Source organism: Camelus dromedarius, chromosome 8, assembly GCF_036321535.1.
Source record: "Camelus dromedarius isolate mCamDro1 chromosome 8, mCamDro1.pat, whole genome shotgun sequence".
Classification (NCBI taxonomy): Eukaryota; Metazoa; Chordata; class Mammalia; order Artiodactyla; family Camelidae; genus Camelus; species Camelus dromedarius.
In genome coordinates, this window is record NC_087443.1 from 48,108,252 (window position 1) to 48,124,851 (window position 16,600).

At 36.3% G+C, this 16,600-nt stretch overlaps 1 protein-coding gene across 3 annotated transcripts in view; it reads left to right on the forward strand.

The window, feature by feature from the left end:
* The window catches only part of A1CF (APOBEC1 complementation factor), an 81,071-nt gene that overhangs the window by 14,024 nt on the left and 50,447 nt on the right, over positions 1 to 16,600 (forward strand). For all 3 annotated transcript variants that reach the window (XM_064488174.1, XM_064488175.1, XM_064488176.1), the window contains exon 2: positions 13,727 to 13,870. In XM_064488174.1, the coding sequence (XP_064344244.1) occupies positions 13,772 to 13,870 (99 nt within the window). In that variant the 5' untranslated portion in view covers positions 13,727 to 13,771. The remainder of the gene's footprint in view (positions 1 to 13,726; positions 13,871 to 16,600) is intronic.

Here is a 16,600-nt window from a genome sequence, read left to right on the forward strand (position 1 = left end):
ATTGATTTTAGAGTACTCTTTGTATATCACAGATATTAATTCTCTGTACATTATGTAAGAGGCAATCATTTTCTTCCAGTCTGGGGTTTCTTTTCAACTTTATTTTGCCATAACAGATGTTTGTAATTTTTTTTACATTTTTTTATTGAGTTATAGTCATTTTACAATGTTGTGTCAAATTCTAGTGTAAAGCACAATTTTTCAGTTATACATGAACATAGATACATATTCATTGTCACATTTTTTTTGCTGTGAGTTACCATAGATCTTGTATATATTTCCCTGTCCTATACAGTATAATCTTGTTTATCTATTCTACATTTTGAAATCCCAGTCTGTCCCTTCCCACCCCCTACCTCCCTGGCAACCACAAGTTTGTATTCTATGTCTATGAGTCTGTTTCTGTTTTGTATTTATGTTTTTTTTTTAGATTCCACATATGAGCGATCTCATATGGTATTTTCTTTCTCTTTTTGGCTTATTTCACTTAGAATGACATTCTCCAGGAACATCCATGTTGCTGCAAATGGCGTTACGTTGTCAGTTTTTATGGCTGAATAGTATTCCATTGTATACATATACCACTTCTTCTTTATCCAGTCATCTGTTGATGGACATTTAGGCTGTTTCCATGTCTTGGCTATTGTAAATAGTGCTGCTATGAACACTGGGGTGCAGGTGTCATTTTGAAGTAGGGTTCCTTCTGGATACATGCCCAGGAGCTGGATTCCTGGGTCATATGGTAAATCTATTCCTAGTTGTTTGAGGAATCTCCATACTGTTTTCCACAGTGGCTGCACCAAACTGCATTCCCACCAGCAGTGTAGGAGGGTTCCCTTTTCTTCACAGCCTCTCCAGCATTTGTCATTTATGGCCTTTTGAATGATGGCCATTCTGACTGGTGTGAGGTGATACCTCATTGTAGTTTTGATTTGCATTTCTCTGATAATTAGTGATATTGAGCATTTTTTCATGTGCCTATTGATCATTTGTATGTCTTCTTGGAGAATTGCTTGTTTAGGTCTTTTGCCCATTGGATTGTTTGTTCTTTTCTTGTTAAGTCGTATGAGCTGCTTATATATTCTGGAGATCAAGCCTTTGTCAGTTTCATTTGCAAGAATTTTCTCCCATTCCGTAGGTTGCCTTTTTGTTTTACTTATGGTTTCCTTTGCTGTGCAGAAGCTTGTAAGTTTCATTAGGTCCCATTTGTTCATTCTTGCTTTTATTTCTATTGCTTGGGTAGACTTTCCTAGGAGAACATTTTTTGAGATGTATGTCAGATAATGTTTTGCCTATATTTTCTTCTAGGAGGTTTATTGTATCTTGTCTTATGTTTAAGTCTTTGATCCATTTTGAGTTTATTTTTGTGTATGGTGTAAGGGAGTGTTCTAGCTTCATTGCTTTACATGCTGCTGTCCAGTTTTTCCAACACCATTTGCTGAAGAGACTGTCTTTATTCCATTGTATATTCTTGCCTCCTTTGTTGAAGATTAGTTGACCAAAAGTTTGTGGGTTCATTTCTGGGCTCTCTATTCTGTTCTATTGGTCTATATGTCTGTTTTTGTACTGATACCATGCTGTTTTGATTACTGTAGCTCTGTAGTATTGTCTGAAGTCTGGGAGAGTTATTCCTCCAGCCTCTTTCCTTTTCTTCAGTAATGTTTTGGCAATTCTAGGTCTTTTGTCATTCCATATAAATTTTATTATGATTTGTTCTAGTTCTGTGAAATATGTCCTGGGTAATTTGACAGGGATTGCATTAAATCTGTAGATTGCCTTGGGCAGTATGAACATTTTAACAATACTGATTCTTCCAATCCAGGAGCATGGGATATCTTTCCATTTTTTTAAATCTTCTTTAATTTCCTTAATCAGTGTTTTATACTTTTCCATGTATAAGTCTTTCACCTCCTTTGTTAGATTTATTCCTAGGTATTTTATTACTTTGGGTGCTATTTTAAAGGGGATTGTTTCTTCACTTTCTTTTTCTGTTGATTCATCATTAGTGTAAAGAAATGCAACTGATTTTTGAACGTTAATCTTGTAACCTGCTACCTTGCTGAATTCTTCAATTATTTCTATTAGTTTTTGTGTGGACCTTTTAGGGTTTTCTATATATAGTATCATGTCATCGGCATATAGTGACACTTTCACTTCTTCTTTTCCAATTTGGATCCCTTTTATTTCTCTGTCTTGCCTGATTGCTGTGGCTAGGACTTCCAAGTCTATGTTGAATAGAAGTGGTGATAGTGGGCAGCCTTGTCTTGTCCCAGATTTTAGTGGGAAGCTTTTGAGTTTTTCACTGTTGAGTACTATGCTGGCTATAGGGTTGTCATATATAGCTTTTATTATGTTGAGATATGTTCCCTCTATACCCACTTTGGTGAGAGTTTTTAATCACAAATGGATGTTAACATGTTTGTAATTTTAATGTAGTCAAATTTGTTAGTCTTCATTTATGGCTTTTGAGATGCTTTATTAGGAACACCTTCTGCATCACAAGATTATAAAAATGTTCTCCCATATTTTCTTCTAGTAGTGATGCAACCTTTTTAAAGGTTCTGTCTTTTATCCACTTAGAATTCTGGTATATGTTGTGAGGTGGGATTATGGCAACTTCATCTTCTTCTCAAATCATCTGTGATCTCACTATGATTTGAAAGAGCACCTACTGGCAGTTCCAATATAAACTATGGATCTAGACTTTTTATCCATTCCATCAATCGATTTGACTATTTATTTTTTTATTGAAGTATAATTGACCTACAACACTATGTTAGTTCCAGGTGTGTAACAGCGATTTGATACTTCTGTATATTAAAAAATGATCAGTACTGCCTTTTTAAATTTTTGATTAGGATAGTTCCAAATACTTTTATACTTTCAATACATGTTGTGATATTTATTGCACATCTTTCCTGCAAATGAACTTTAGAATCAGTTTGTTAAATTTCAAAATAATTTTATTGGAATTTAAATTGGTATTGCATTAGTTAATAATTTCAAAAGAACTGATCTTTACAATAGTAAGACTTCCATTTATCCAGGCTTTTAGATCCTTCAGTAGAGTTTTACCATTTTCTTCACATAGATTTTGGATATTTCACATTAAGTTTATTCTTATTTGATAGATTGTGTTTCTATGTTTCAGATTGTCATTACATTTCATTTGTCCTCTTCTGTTTAAATAGAGAACATTTTTTAAACGTCCTTATAGTATTCTTTTATTAGTTCAAATAGTTTATATAGTTGATTAACTTGTTTTTCATGAAAACAAATGATTTCAGTATTTCAATATTAAGTATGATGTTTGCCACACGTTTCTGACAGATACTATATCAATTTAAGGATATTTTATTCTACTAACTTACTAAGAGTTCTTTTTTTTTTTTTTTCAATCCAGTAGTGGGTGTTGAATTTTTTTAAGTGCCACTTTTCCATATTTTGGGATGATTGTTTTTTCTTCTTTATCAATTGAATTACTTAAATCAACAGAATCCCTACTATTGAATAATCTTTGTATCCTTGTAATAAGCCCATCATGTTTATTGTACATTAGTCTTTTGATACTTTGCTGTATGCAGTTCATACCTACACTTGTGATATTCGTCTATAGTTTTCTGTTTTGTAATATATTTGTCTGGCTTTGTACCATGCTTAATCTGTTGATAATTTCATAAGCTTTCTGTTATTATTCTATGCTTCAAAGGCTTTTAAAAATAAAAAGTTATTTCTTAAATTAGTTTTCAAACTTATTTAAGAAAACTTAAAGTTTGTAAAACTTGCCTGATAAAACCAACTGGTCCTTGTGTTATTTAGGAGGAAAATAATGAATTTTTCTCAATACAGCTTACAGGTGTTAATTTATTTACATTTTTAACTTACCCTTAAAGCAATATTAAAAATTCAGTTTTCTAGGTAATTGGTTACTGCATCTAATTTTTCAGTTTATTGATTAAAAAGTGTCTTAATCTGTGGTTATATTCATTTTTCCTTTATTTTTAAAATGTTTTCTCCTTTTTACCTTGTCAAGATTGCCAAAGGTGTGCTAATTTACCCATCTCTTCAATCAGTTCTTACATGTATTTATCAAGCCTGCAGATTTTTCTGTTTTATTAACTTACTTTTATCTTTAATTACTTCTGATTTCTTTTAGTCTATTTTGCTCTTTTCTTAGCCTCTTCAGTTGAATGATTATCACTTATTAGAGAAACGCTGAAAATAAACAGTTTCATTAGAACAGAATTTGACCACATCTCAGTTTTTGGTGACCAGTTTTCACTGACATTCATTTAACATAATTTACTTTTTAAATTAGAGTAAGAGCATTATATTATATAAAACCAAAATAATAAGCAAAAATGATAAAAAAATTCATTATGCATCACTCAGATACTACCAGTTAGCCTTTTATAATTAGTCATATGAATACAAAAATTAACACTACACATTGTTTTGTAACCTGCCTTTTTACTTGATTATATTTCACAAATAGCTGCATAAATTACATGTTCTCCTAGAACAACAATTCTATGCGTTGTATTTTTTTATTCATATATTACTTTTTTATCACCCGATGTTTCAGTTGTATCTAATTTTCATTACATTAACACGCTCTACGAGAAACACACACACGCACACATTGAGGACCTGAAAGATGTTTCCTACTCAGAAATGAAAACCAATGAAATAACTGGATTATTAAAGCAATATGAAGGGGGGGAGGGATAAATTGGGAGTTCAAGATTGGAGATACTATTATATATAAAATAGATAAACAACATGGTCCTACTGTACAGCACAGGGAACTACGATCAATACCTTGTAATAGCTTATAATAAAAAAATAAGAAATATATATATATGTATAACTGAATCACTGTGTTGTACACAAGAAATTAACAAAACATTGTAAACTGACTATACTTCAGTTAAAAAAAAACAACTCTCTAGAAAGCCTGAAAAAAATAAGTTAAGTAAATTAAAATTAAAATTAAAATTAAAATTAATAAAAAAAAAATCACCACCAGCAACAAAAGCAATATTAAAGAAGTCAAGATAATACATTCAAAACTGCATTTCTCTTCACCTTGAACAGTTTCTAGAAAGGAGAATAACCATTCAGAGAACCACAGGTGAGGGCTAAATAAATCAACTGATGCAGCAGCAGATAAGGAACAAACAAAGAATGTTTACTGAGCATCTTCTGTCTGCCAAGCACTTTGTTAGATGCTCTCATATCCATTATCTGATTTATTTGATCCTTTGTTTACAAAAAAAAAAAGGAAAGAAAACCCTTTAAGTATCAGTGTTCCTATTCTTTTAAAATAGGAAACGGTATCTTGGAATAGTTAAAATCATGATGGCAGAACTAAAATTTAAATTCAAGCTTGTCCTTCTCTAAAAATGGGAAACTTACTATAGAAAGAAGATTTTGTCAATAATTAAAGGTAAAATTCATACACCTGCTATGAACAAGTTTTATTTTTCTTTATTTTAAGCCTTGCCTAAGCCCAAACTGACCAGGGCCAAATTAACCCATGATTCATTGAATACCTGAAAAACACAGAAGGGATTCTGGTTAATTTAATTTTTGCTGATATATATTGCTTTTTAAAAACAAGATGCCATGTATTAGGACTTTGTGTGGTGTTTTTATGCCTACACTTTGGAATTTTACATATGCATATTCTCTGTTAACTCTGCTCTGGGTCATGATGCATGGCCAGATAAAGGGCTATCACATTAAATCACTTTCAAAATGAGCCTACAACTGACTACAAACATTTTCCCAAAGAGAATATTAGAATATTAGAACTAATTTATATTTTTATCAAGTAATACAAAGTAATTTTTATTTAGCCTCATTAGGCCAGTGTGTAAACTTTGATCCTAAGTCCTTCACAAACCATTTGAATACAATTTGGAACTCCTTCTGTGTAAAATTCCCCAGAGAGACTAGAAGACTGAAATTAATGATAAAACCACTTGCATAACTTGTATGTTGCGTAGGAGTGATGTCTAGCCTACATCATACAAAATCAGCGCACAATAAAGCATTGGGGAAAAACTGGATTTGGGTTGGAGAGGTCCCCATGGCAAGTGAATTTCATCAATTTGAAATTCACCTGGGCACACTGTTAGTACAGGCCTCCCCGATCACAAAGAACACCTCTCCTCTGCTTACCAAGTTAGAAACAGTCTTACTGCCCATCCAGTTTCCTTATCTGTCCTCTTTGGAAAAAAAAAACATAAGACAGAAGTGATAATACTAACAAAGCTACTTCATTTCCTACTCTAAAAAGTGTCTAGCACAATGCCTGGCATTGTATGACTGTAACTGACCTTAAACATGCGTTGACCTTTTTGTTAACATTGAGGATAATTACTCCATTTAGTTTTTCACCAAGAAATCTTCTGACTTTGGTTCTCTGTCTTTATCCTTCATCTCCTTTTCGTTCTCCCCTGCCTATCGTTCATTCACAGCTTCTATTCCAGCTTTTGCTTTTCCAAGCTATTCTGTCTTCACTCGTTAAGTGTGCTTTTCCATCATGAACCTCTCTTACCTTTGTCTCATGTCTTTCCCAGTTTACTGTTTTGAGGGACTTTAAAAACAAACAAACAACGTGCTTTCCCACTTTCTCTGTTTTCATTGCAGAGGGAACTTATGTTCCATTAGGGCTTCCCACATTGCCATAAGTTCAGACAAATCTAGGTAACAAATACCACCTAAAATTCTCTTATGTTGTCATATTTTTCTTCCACAACTTGGCTTTCTATGTGAACCCTATTTGTGTGTACAATTTTTTAGGGATGCTTTTCTCCTTTATAGACTAGGGTTGTAATTTAAGAGCAGTATACAGTATCTTCCTGACAGCTCTAGATCTGAGAGTCATAATCTACCCCTCCCCCCATCTGCTTCTCTTTTCCAGCTTCCTTCTTATCTTTGTTCCCTGCCACTTTCCCTGAGCCAGGACCCACTGGCACTGGAGGCCATCAGGGTCAAGGGTCAGGAACAGCAGCTCTGATCTGTCCTAACAGTGAACTCTGGAAATTTCTATTGAGCAGTCTCAGCCAAATGATGAGGTGAGCTGTTTGTTCCAATCCACCTGTGACTTTCAGGAAGGCAGAAATCTTGAACCCCCAATAACTTCTAGCTTCTTGTTTCTTCATCAAATAGGCTCTAATATAAGTATTTTATACATACATATATATATATTTTATATTTCAAATATAAAACCAGAAAGGCATTGAGAAAAAAAGTGAATCCAAATGTCAACTCTATTTTTCAACTGCTTTGCACACAAAATTTTACTCTTATAAAATTTTACTCTCCCAAATATGAGGACACATTCATAAATGCAGATAAACCACTCAAATCAATTTCTCACAGAAAGTAGATTAATTCTAGCACAGAACTTTCAGGAAATGATTGGAACAAGAATAATAATATGTGTTAGGAGATTAGATGCAAACTCATTTTACTTCTGGTCCAGTGCAAGTCACTATAATTTATAAAGAGCTGATCCAAAGTCTTCTGTTTGTTCCCCAAGTATTTATTGAGCACTTAGCATAACGTCAGGCTAAGCCTTCTGGGCAAAGATGAGTACAGTGCAGTCCCTACTCTCAGGAAGATAGATCGCAGTCTAGTTAGGTAAGCAAATAATTACAGTACTGTCTGCAACGGCAGAGGGATGTACAAGCTTTCCTGAGAGCATTAAGGACATGGCACCTAAGACTGCCCACAGAGAGTATCAAAGGAAGCATCACAGAGCAGACAATGTTTCCATCAAGTCTGGAAGGGTCAACAGGACCATTGTAGTGAGGTAAGATGTGAGAAGAGAAGGGAAGGAAAGGATATTTCAATAGATAAACAACAAGTTCATACTGTTTAGCACAGAGAACTATATTCAATATCTTGTAGTAATGTATTGTGAAAAATAAAACGAAAATGAATATATGTATGTTCCTACATGACTAAAATATTGTGCTGTACACCAGAAACTGACAACATTGTAAACTGACTATACATATGTGTGTGTATATATATATTTGTCTGTATGTATATATAGAGAGAAAGGAAGGAAGGAAGGAAGGAAGGAAGGAAGGAAGGAAGGAAGGAAGGAAGGAAGGAAGGAAGGAAGAAAAGGCATTTGAAGCCAAGAACCCAGAAATGTAAGAACACGTGAGAATTCCCAGTAGCAGGGGATGTGAATGACACTGGGAGGGGAGCCTGGGAGCTAGTCTTGAAGAGGTGATGTTCATGCTAAGGACTTGGGACTTTATCCTCCCAGCAAGTGGTTTTGCAATTCAACCCCTTGGAATCAGAGATTAATAATAAAATAGCTAACACTTCCTAGGTAGTTATTAAGTGTCAGGAGCCACTTTAAATATGAATACATTTTAAATACTTAATCCTGAAAAACAACCCTATGAAGTAGGAACCAGTATTGTCCTCAATTTTGTAGGTTAGGAAACTAAGACTCAGTTTCCACTGGATGGACGCAGAGGAACAAAAGAGGGGAGCATTTTCATACGGCAGGTTTGGTGTTAAGTACAATTTGAACAAAGTATTCCTTTGCTAAGAAAATAGAGGATGAGGAGACACTGAAGGCAGATTAATGCAAGTTGGCAGAGCTAGAAGAGGTCTCTGGTTTTTTGTTGTTTTGGGGTTTTGTTTTGTGTTTTGCATTATTAGAATGTTATTGTCAGAATGAATGAGGAAAGAGAAGGGAAGGAAATTACACAAAGGAAATGCTGTCACATCCAGCAGACCCTTTCTGGAATCTCTTTGCTATTCCTCCCCTCCACTTCTCCAACATGAGTTACCACCAGTAGCAGTCAGGGTGGAGTACCTGCTGTATGCTGGACCTAACACTACACAGGTGTCCTCATTTCATCTTCACAAGTGCAAGGTCACAGCCTGCCTGTTACCCCAATTCACAAATGAGCAAACTGATGCTGGGGGGAGGAGGATCCATGATTCTTTCCTATAATATTGCCTATAAACTTCATCCACCCAACTTCCAGTTCTCTGCCCCCTTCTTCTCTCAGCCGTTCTCACCTAGATAACCATCCGGAAACCCCTGGAATTTCTTACTGCACAATCTGAGAAGTTGGGAGTACTTAGTCTTGCCTCTCCTTTTCTCCTTTTATATGTTATTTATCTATGCCTAACACTAATCCAGCACTTATTATGTTCCAGGAAGTCTTCCAAAGCCCTTTCAACATATATGCTCACGTGAATATTCACAACGAGCCCAAAAGAAATACTACTGCTTCCTCAGTTGAAGAGCGTGAGTTACCAGGAGCTTAAGGAACCTTCCCAGGGCACACAGTAAGAGGCAGAATGAGGATGTGAACCCAGGACGTCTAGCTCTGGGGTCTGCATCCCTATTCAAGCTTCATCTTACTTGACTCAACAGAACCTGGCACCCCTGACCATTTACTTGATTCCAAAATCCTTTTCTGACTTGGCTTCCAACCCACGTCACTCACCTGATTCGCCTCCTACCTTTCTGGCTGCCTCATCTCACTCGCCTTGGCTGGTTCCTCTTTTGTCTCTCTGACTTCCAAAAGTCAGAGTAGTCTAGAGATCAGTCCTTGATCTATTTTCTGCACTCAGTACCTAGACGATCTCATTCAATTTCACAGCTTCACCATCACCTCTATGCAGGTAGCTTCCAAATTAACATCTCCTGTCTGTCAATCTCCCAAATAGAATTCTGACTCGTACATCTAACAGTGCCCTGAACCTGTTTACATGGCGACCTAATGGGCATCTCAAAATCAACGTGCCTCCAACTGAGCTCCTGCTCTTCTTCCACAAACTCGCTATTCCTCATCTCAGGTAATGGTAACTCTATTCCTCTTGCTGCCCAGGCAAAAAAACTGGATGATATCCTCAAGTTCTCATTTTCCCTCTCACAGTGCATCCAACTTATCTGTAAAATATATTCCACAGTTTGATCGCTTTCACCACCCCCACGGTCATCTCTCTAGTCCACGCCACCCCTATTTCTTTCCTAGATGTTGTAGTGGTCTCTCACAGGTCTCCCTGCTTCTCCCCTAGATCCCTCTAACCAACTGGAGTGAGGCACTGCCTCGAATGCAAAAATGTAAGAGGCATCAAAAACCTCAGTAATCAAGACAAATCATATTTTAGTGCAATATTTTTAAATCAAATTTATACCCACAAATCCATGATGAACAAAATAACAAAATTTTAAATTTAAAAAAAGGGACCAGAATGTAGGCATTACTTGTTTTCCTTGCTTCCCCTCAGTCCCAGCCTTCAGTCCCCTTCAATGTCCCCTCCATGGTAAGAGTGGTCCTGGTAAACTTGTCCATTCTCTGGCTTCGCATCTCAGGGTGAAAGCCAAAGTCCTTACTGTGACCGACAATGCCCTTCATGACCTGGTCTGCCATTATCTCCCTGACCCCAGCTTCCACTTCTCACTCACTCAGCTCTGCCCCCTCCATGTGGGCCTCCTTACTGCTTCACCAACAAGCTCTTACCTCAGGACCCTTACACTTGCCAGGACCTCTTCTTGGAAGGCTCTTCCCCAAATACACCCTTTACTTCACCGAGGTCTCCTCCCTGATTCACTCTATCAGGACTGCACTATCTAAAATTTCTTCCCACCCAACACATATACTCCATGTTATAAATTATCATAAGCACAGTGGACTTTTGGCTTATTTACCTTACTTATTGTTTCTCTCATCGACCATAAAATTCCATGAGATTTTGGGGTGAAGAGGGGTTTGTCCTGTTCTCTGCTATATCCTCAGTGTCTCAAAAAATTCTTGGATGATAGTAGGTACCAGTAACTAATTTCTGAATGAGTAAGTGATAAATGCTTATGAGTGCCCTCCTTGAGCTCCAATGGTCTTAATGCTTGCTCTGTGTAGGTTTTGAATTAGAGGTGTTAAATCAGAAAATGTATTGCAAAACCTTTCTTTCAAACTGACCAAATTTTTTAACAAAAGTTTAACTTGCTTGAGAAAATATTTACCTTGGATTCAAGTTCACCCCTTAGCTTTGGTCAGTGTTGAAAGAGGGTGTTGTTTTTGAGAAATAAACATTGACGATCAAGTTTCTTCTATGGCAAATTCTGAACTTTATTTCTATGTCCTGATTTCCAGTGACTTGATACTATATTGAGATGTCATACAGATTTTCTCAATAATGTCAGGGTGAACCTACATATGATCAAAAGTCCTTTCCGATCTCAAAATATCTTTAGCCACCTTTATTAATAATTAACCAAAACTAAAGTTAGGTTTTGCAAATAAAACTTGTCGTTTCACCATGAATCGCTATCTTTTGATGGAGAAGATGAAGTTCAGCAAAGAGCAAATCTACAACTTGGCTAAAAGGTAATAGACTTTGCCTTCAAACATCTGTAAGACAAGCAAGGCTAACCTTATTAGAACCCAGTCCATCCATGGCCTCCCTGCCCTTATAGGTTAAATCCAGCACTATGGGAGCATGTGAGAGTGTCCTGATGAACTTACAATTCCCAATGTTTGGGAAAAGTGCAAGAGTTAGAATTTGTCTTAAAGGCTAGTTTCTTTCTAAAACCTCAAAATGCCTTTTGTAGCTTTATTTTTTAAGAGGATGTATATAGTTTCATAGGGGTTTCTATGACTGCATCACCAGAAGTTAGGATTATAAACTGAATACAGGTCTTATTTTACCCCTACCTTGAAAGTAGCCACAGAAAGAGTATTTACACTATAAATGTGTCCCTAAAGCTGCATGTCCCAACCTGGATTGCTACATATATATCAAATCACCACTGTCAGAAAATACTTTCTAATTTGTTTTAGCCAAGATATAAAGTTAGGATTTAAAACCAACCAACTAACCAATTTTGCCTTTTGTAAAGTACAGACACAGAAACTGGTGTGTTAACTGAGTTAACCAACTGTCCATAAAACACAAGGAACTATATTCAATATCTTGTAATGATCTATAATGATAAAAATATGAAAAAAATACATATCTTTGGCTGAATCACTATGCTATCCACCAAAAACTAACACAACATTGTCAATCAACTATATTTCAATAAAAAAAAGAAGGTGGGATGGGTAGAGATTAGTGGTAGAGCACGTGCTTAGCATGCATGAGGTCCTGGGTCCAATCTCCAGTACCTCCATTGAAGAAAGGAATACCTTCCCCCCCAACACACATACAATGTCCTAAAGCTGGACAGGGAGTGAAGCTGGCATACCAAGAACACTAACTAAATATTTCTTGAGAGAATGAATGAATGAAACTGAATTGACCTGAGTCAGAAGCAAGCAAGAATTATGAGAAAAGCTGAGGGCAGGAATGGCCAGGCTTATCTTCAGGCCATGAAACTGTTCGATCCCTGTAACAGCTAATGAATCATCTCTCTCTGGAAATCTCATTTTTTTCCTATGGTTTTCTACATTATATTGAAAATATTACTTTCTAGATGATGCCTGTCTATTAGCTTGGGAACTTTTTATTCTATTACTTTAATAAACAGAATACTTTGAAGCTGCATTTTATTGAAATGATTATCTCAGCTTCACTGTTGTCACCCAATTTTTTATCCATTTCCTGAATTATTAATGGTCCATTTATTCAGAATATTTAAATGAAAACCAAAGCAGTATAGGAAATCCCAATGCACAGGACAGAGAAGTTTTTAAAGGCCCGATAGTGAAATACATTAGACTTGCATGTGATTCAAAACATTGTAAAACAAGCTTCCTCTGTCTTAGCTGGCAAAGAACATTAAGCACAGAAGTGAAAACCCAGCACAGAACCTTCACTGAATCATTCCCACTCTAACCTAGCAGATCAACACACTCCCCTCTGTACATGGGAGCCTACAGGACCTTGCACCACCATAGCCTGGGATCTTCACCATGGACATGTGCTTGCACTGGGAACCTGTGAATTTGAGCAACTATCACATTTGGAATGGGGTTGAAATATAAAGTATAGATAATAAAATGATGAAATTTCGTACTCATATCCACATACATAAACATGGACATATGTAAATTTTTCTAATTTCCTAGATCTCACAATGGGTTTCATGCCCTCTTGAGTGGTCTGTGTGATATATAATCCAGGTGTCAGTAGGCCCTTCCAACACCATTCAAAAGGATCCATTGTGTTTTGTTAAAACCCATGTGACATTTTTATTACAGAATAATTTGCATAATGACTTCTGCATATCTGACACCAGCACACTCTGGTCTAGAAATTTATCTTTGGAGAATAAGTAGAGAAATGTCTTAGGTAACAGACATAACAGATAAATGAAGCTAAAACCTTCCGGATCTCCAGACCATATCCTCGTTGATTGAATATAGTAACAGTGCTCTCTTTCCACATCTGCAAGGACCATTCTGCATATTCTTTTAATTGGCAAGAACAAATTTGTTTTTGAGCATTTGGTGACATTCTGAGATAATTGGATTGAGAATCACTCATCTGCATTCTAAGTGGAAAAGGATCGTTTTCATTTTTTTCTAAATTTCAACTAAAATTGAACATTTTAAAGGAAAAACTCTTTTAACAAGGACATTTAAGTGACCTTGTTTGTGGGAGTCTGTTAGTTGCTCTAACCTTAATGACTCATTTATAGAGAATGTTTCCTGAAGATGTCCTTCATGAAAAGGACAAGTTTGGACTTGGCAATAGTAATTTACTTGATTTATCTTAAATTTGGTTTCAGTGAGCAACCCTAATTAACCTGATTTTTTGCTGATAATCACCCTCAATGGAATCAAATCACAAATCCGGGGATGGATTGAGCGGCACCCAGAAGGAAGCAGCCCTCCGCGCACTGGTCCAGCGCACAGGATATAGCTTGGTCCAGGTAGGAATTTCTTGTGACATCTGCTGAGACTCACTGCTGAATTCACAGAGCGGTGGGGATATTAGTGGTCCTAAGGTGCACAATGTGATCAGTCAGCTGCGTAACTCTTTAGATGGCTGTTCCTTTCCACGGGGAAAGGAGATTGGATCATTTCAGTTTTGCAGGTGACCTTACAGGTGATGTTCTTTCTACTCTGGGTTATCAACTCAATCTTGCTTGTCATTTGGAAGCAGAGCTATGTTCACAGTCATAAAGACTATCACAGTTTTGAAAGGCCAGTTTAGTATAAGAAAAGGCAGCTGGAATTCATCACTCAAAGCTGTCAGTGAAGTAGAACCAAGCTAATGTTTCAAAAATCAGCAGAGAACAAACTACCCAGGAACTGGCCTTAGTTTCCAGAGAGATTTCTGACGACAGATACAAAACAACGTCTAGATGAGGGCTCCAAAGGTTGACTTTTGGTAAGCCCAGCTATTCTAGGATATTTTCTCGTAATAACTACCCAATCAGTTCAGGGTATACAATCATTTATCTCCATGGTCAGCATTTCTGAAAAGAGGAGAAGACATAATATCCTAAAGCTGTCTGTTCATAGTCATTGGTTTTCAAGAATTACCTGTATATTATTATTGTCTTTATGATAACCTCCTTTAGAGAGCTTACGATACATTAAAAACAAACTAATGTTAGACATACAAATTAATTATCTTATTTGAAGAAATAATGTTGCTCTTTTTACAGTGTGACAAAGTATTTTAATTCTCAGCTATAATCTTTCACCCACATACTTTCCTAACTTAACCAAATCTCTGTGCTGTTATGAATACAAAAGTCATTTGTGAATAACAATAAAATATACAGCAGTGTCCTTTATTACATGTTCCTTTGTCAGATCAGTGGAAAACTGAATGTAGTACATTTTGCAACAATCTTCTAAGTCATAGAATGCTTTGTTAGAGACAATGTAATGCTCAAAATTATTTCTAATTTTTCATCACACTGAAGCATATTTAGGCTTTTTTAAGACTTCAGAAAGTATTATCTCATGGTAGACTTCTAAAAGTTTCACTTAGGTCAAAGGAGATACGAAAGTATTACTAGTTTTTAATGCTTAATAAAAGTCTATTTAGGATCATTAATAAACTTTTAAATATCTTCATCTCCAAATTTAATGTGCTTCAAAATGATTGCCTGATTAAAAATCTTTATGCAGTCTTCTCCCACATAAAGGGGTATTTCATAATCCATAGAGAAAATTCTATAGAATTTATAGTATATAAAACAGATCCACTTAAAACAGTAATTTTTTAAAATATATGCTCAGGTACAGTTGGTTGAAAAGAAGGGTTTTTTTTTTCCTTTTGTAATCAGCAGTTTCATACATACATATTATAAAATCAAAAATGTTTTAAATCAGTTTATCTTTTTAACTTCTTTGTATCTGCAACACTCATGCAAAGACATTGATGATGGAGAGCATATAAACCCTTTTGAAAAGCAATTTGTCAATATTCATACATAAAGGTATTCCCCTTCTGGGAATAAATCTCTAATGATCTGAAATATAAAGATAAATACATATATAAACCTGTCTAGTGTGACACTATTTCTAATATCTCAACATCATAAACCTCAATGTATAAAAGGAAATTATTAACCATGAATATATCATTACATTCAACAAGCAGAACTTCCTAAGAAATAATCCTAAAACAATATATGTTGTCCATTTAATTTTATTCTGGGCTCAGGTTCTTTCTTTTCCCTCAGTTGAAATTCAGGGCAGGTCTCATGACTTTTCTGGTAACTTTCAGCTAATAAAAGCTCCTCTACTAAATAATTAATATGTCAAGTCCAGGATAATAAAAATGTAACTTCATTCAAAGTTAAAGCTATTTCCCTTCCCCAAATATGTCAGGGTGGAGGGCAATTTCTATTTTTTTCTCCTTTATGCTTTCAGAAGCATAATTTCCTACACCGGTTTACTAACTAGAATTCCTGACTCAGCTGAAGCATAAGAGGAGAGGGGACAGGGACATTTTTACTTAACTGACACTGCTGTTGGGCTCTGGGCCCGGCAGGTGTAAAGCCCTGGGATCCTCTGTAGGATCATCAAAGTCACCTTCACTCCGTCGCCAGGGTCTCTCACCTTGCTACACTCTGCTCTGGCTGGCCACTTTCCTGGGCCTCAGTCTCCTCATTCAGAGCTCTCTTTGACACTCCAAGCATCCCTCTCGGAGAAGACGGAAGATAACCCCTGATTCTTACATCTGGCCAAACTCTAGTCCCCTGGAAACACACATTCTGACCCAGTGAAACCCGGAGGGGCAGGTGACACAAAGCAGCCACCTCTCCTCAGCACCGTCAAAACAGCCGGCCAACCTGTCGCTCTCAGTAGGTATTTCGGGAGTGAGCTGGACCCACCAGCCTCGTGTGTTCCCAGCTGCAGGGCACACATCTCAAGCTCTATGCAATGCTTCCTTACTCCCCTCTCTCACTTTAGGTGAACTGAGAAGCTCCTCAAAATTCCTCCCCATTAGTGGGAACCAGGATTTACAACACACTAGTAATGGTCTCCGAGTATCTATGAATAAACACCAAAAATTCCTCTCAAACTCTTCAATATTTTTTCTAAACTCAGGGTTGGGGAGCGGTAGGGTAGTTTTCTAAACTCAGGAATGGGGAAGGGTGTTCAGTTAAGAATACAAAACAGTTAAACAGCTCCCTGCT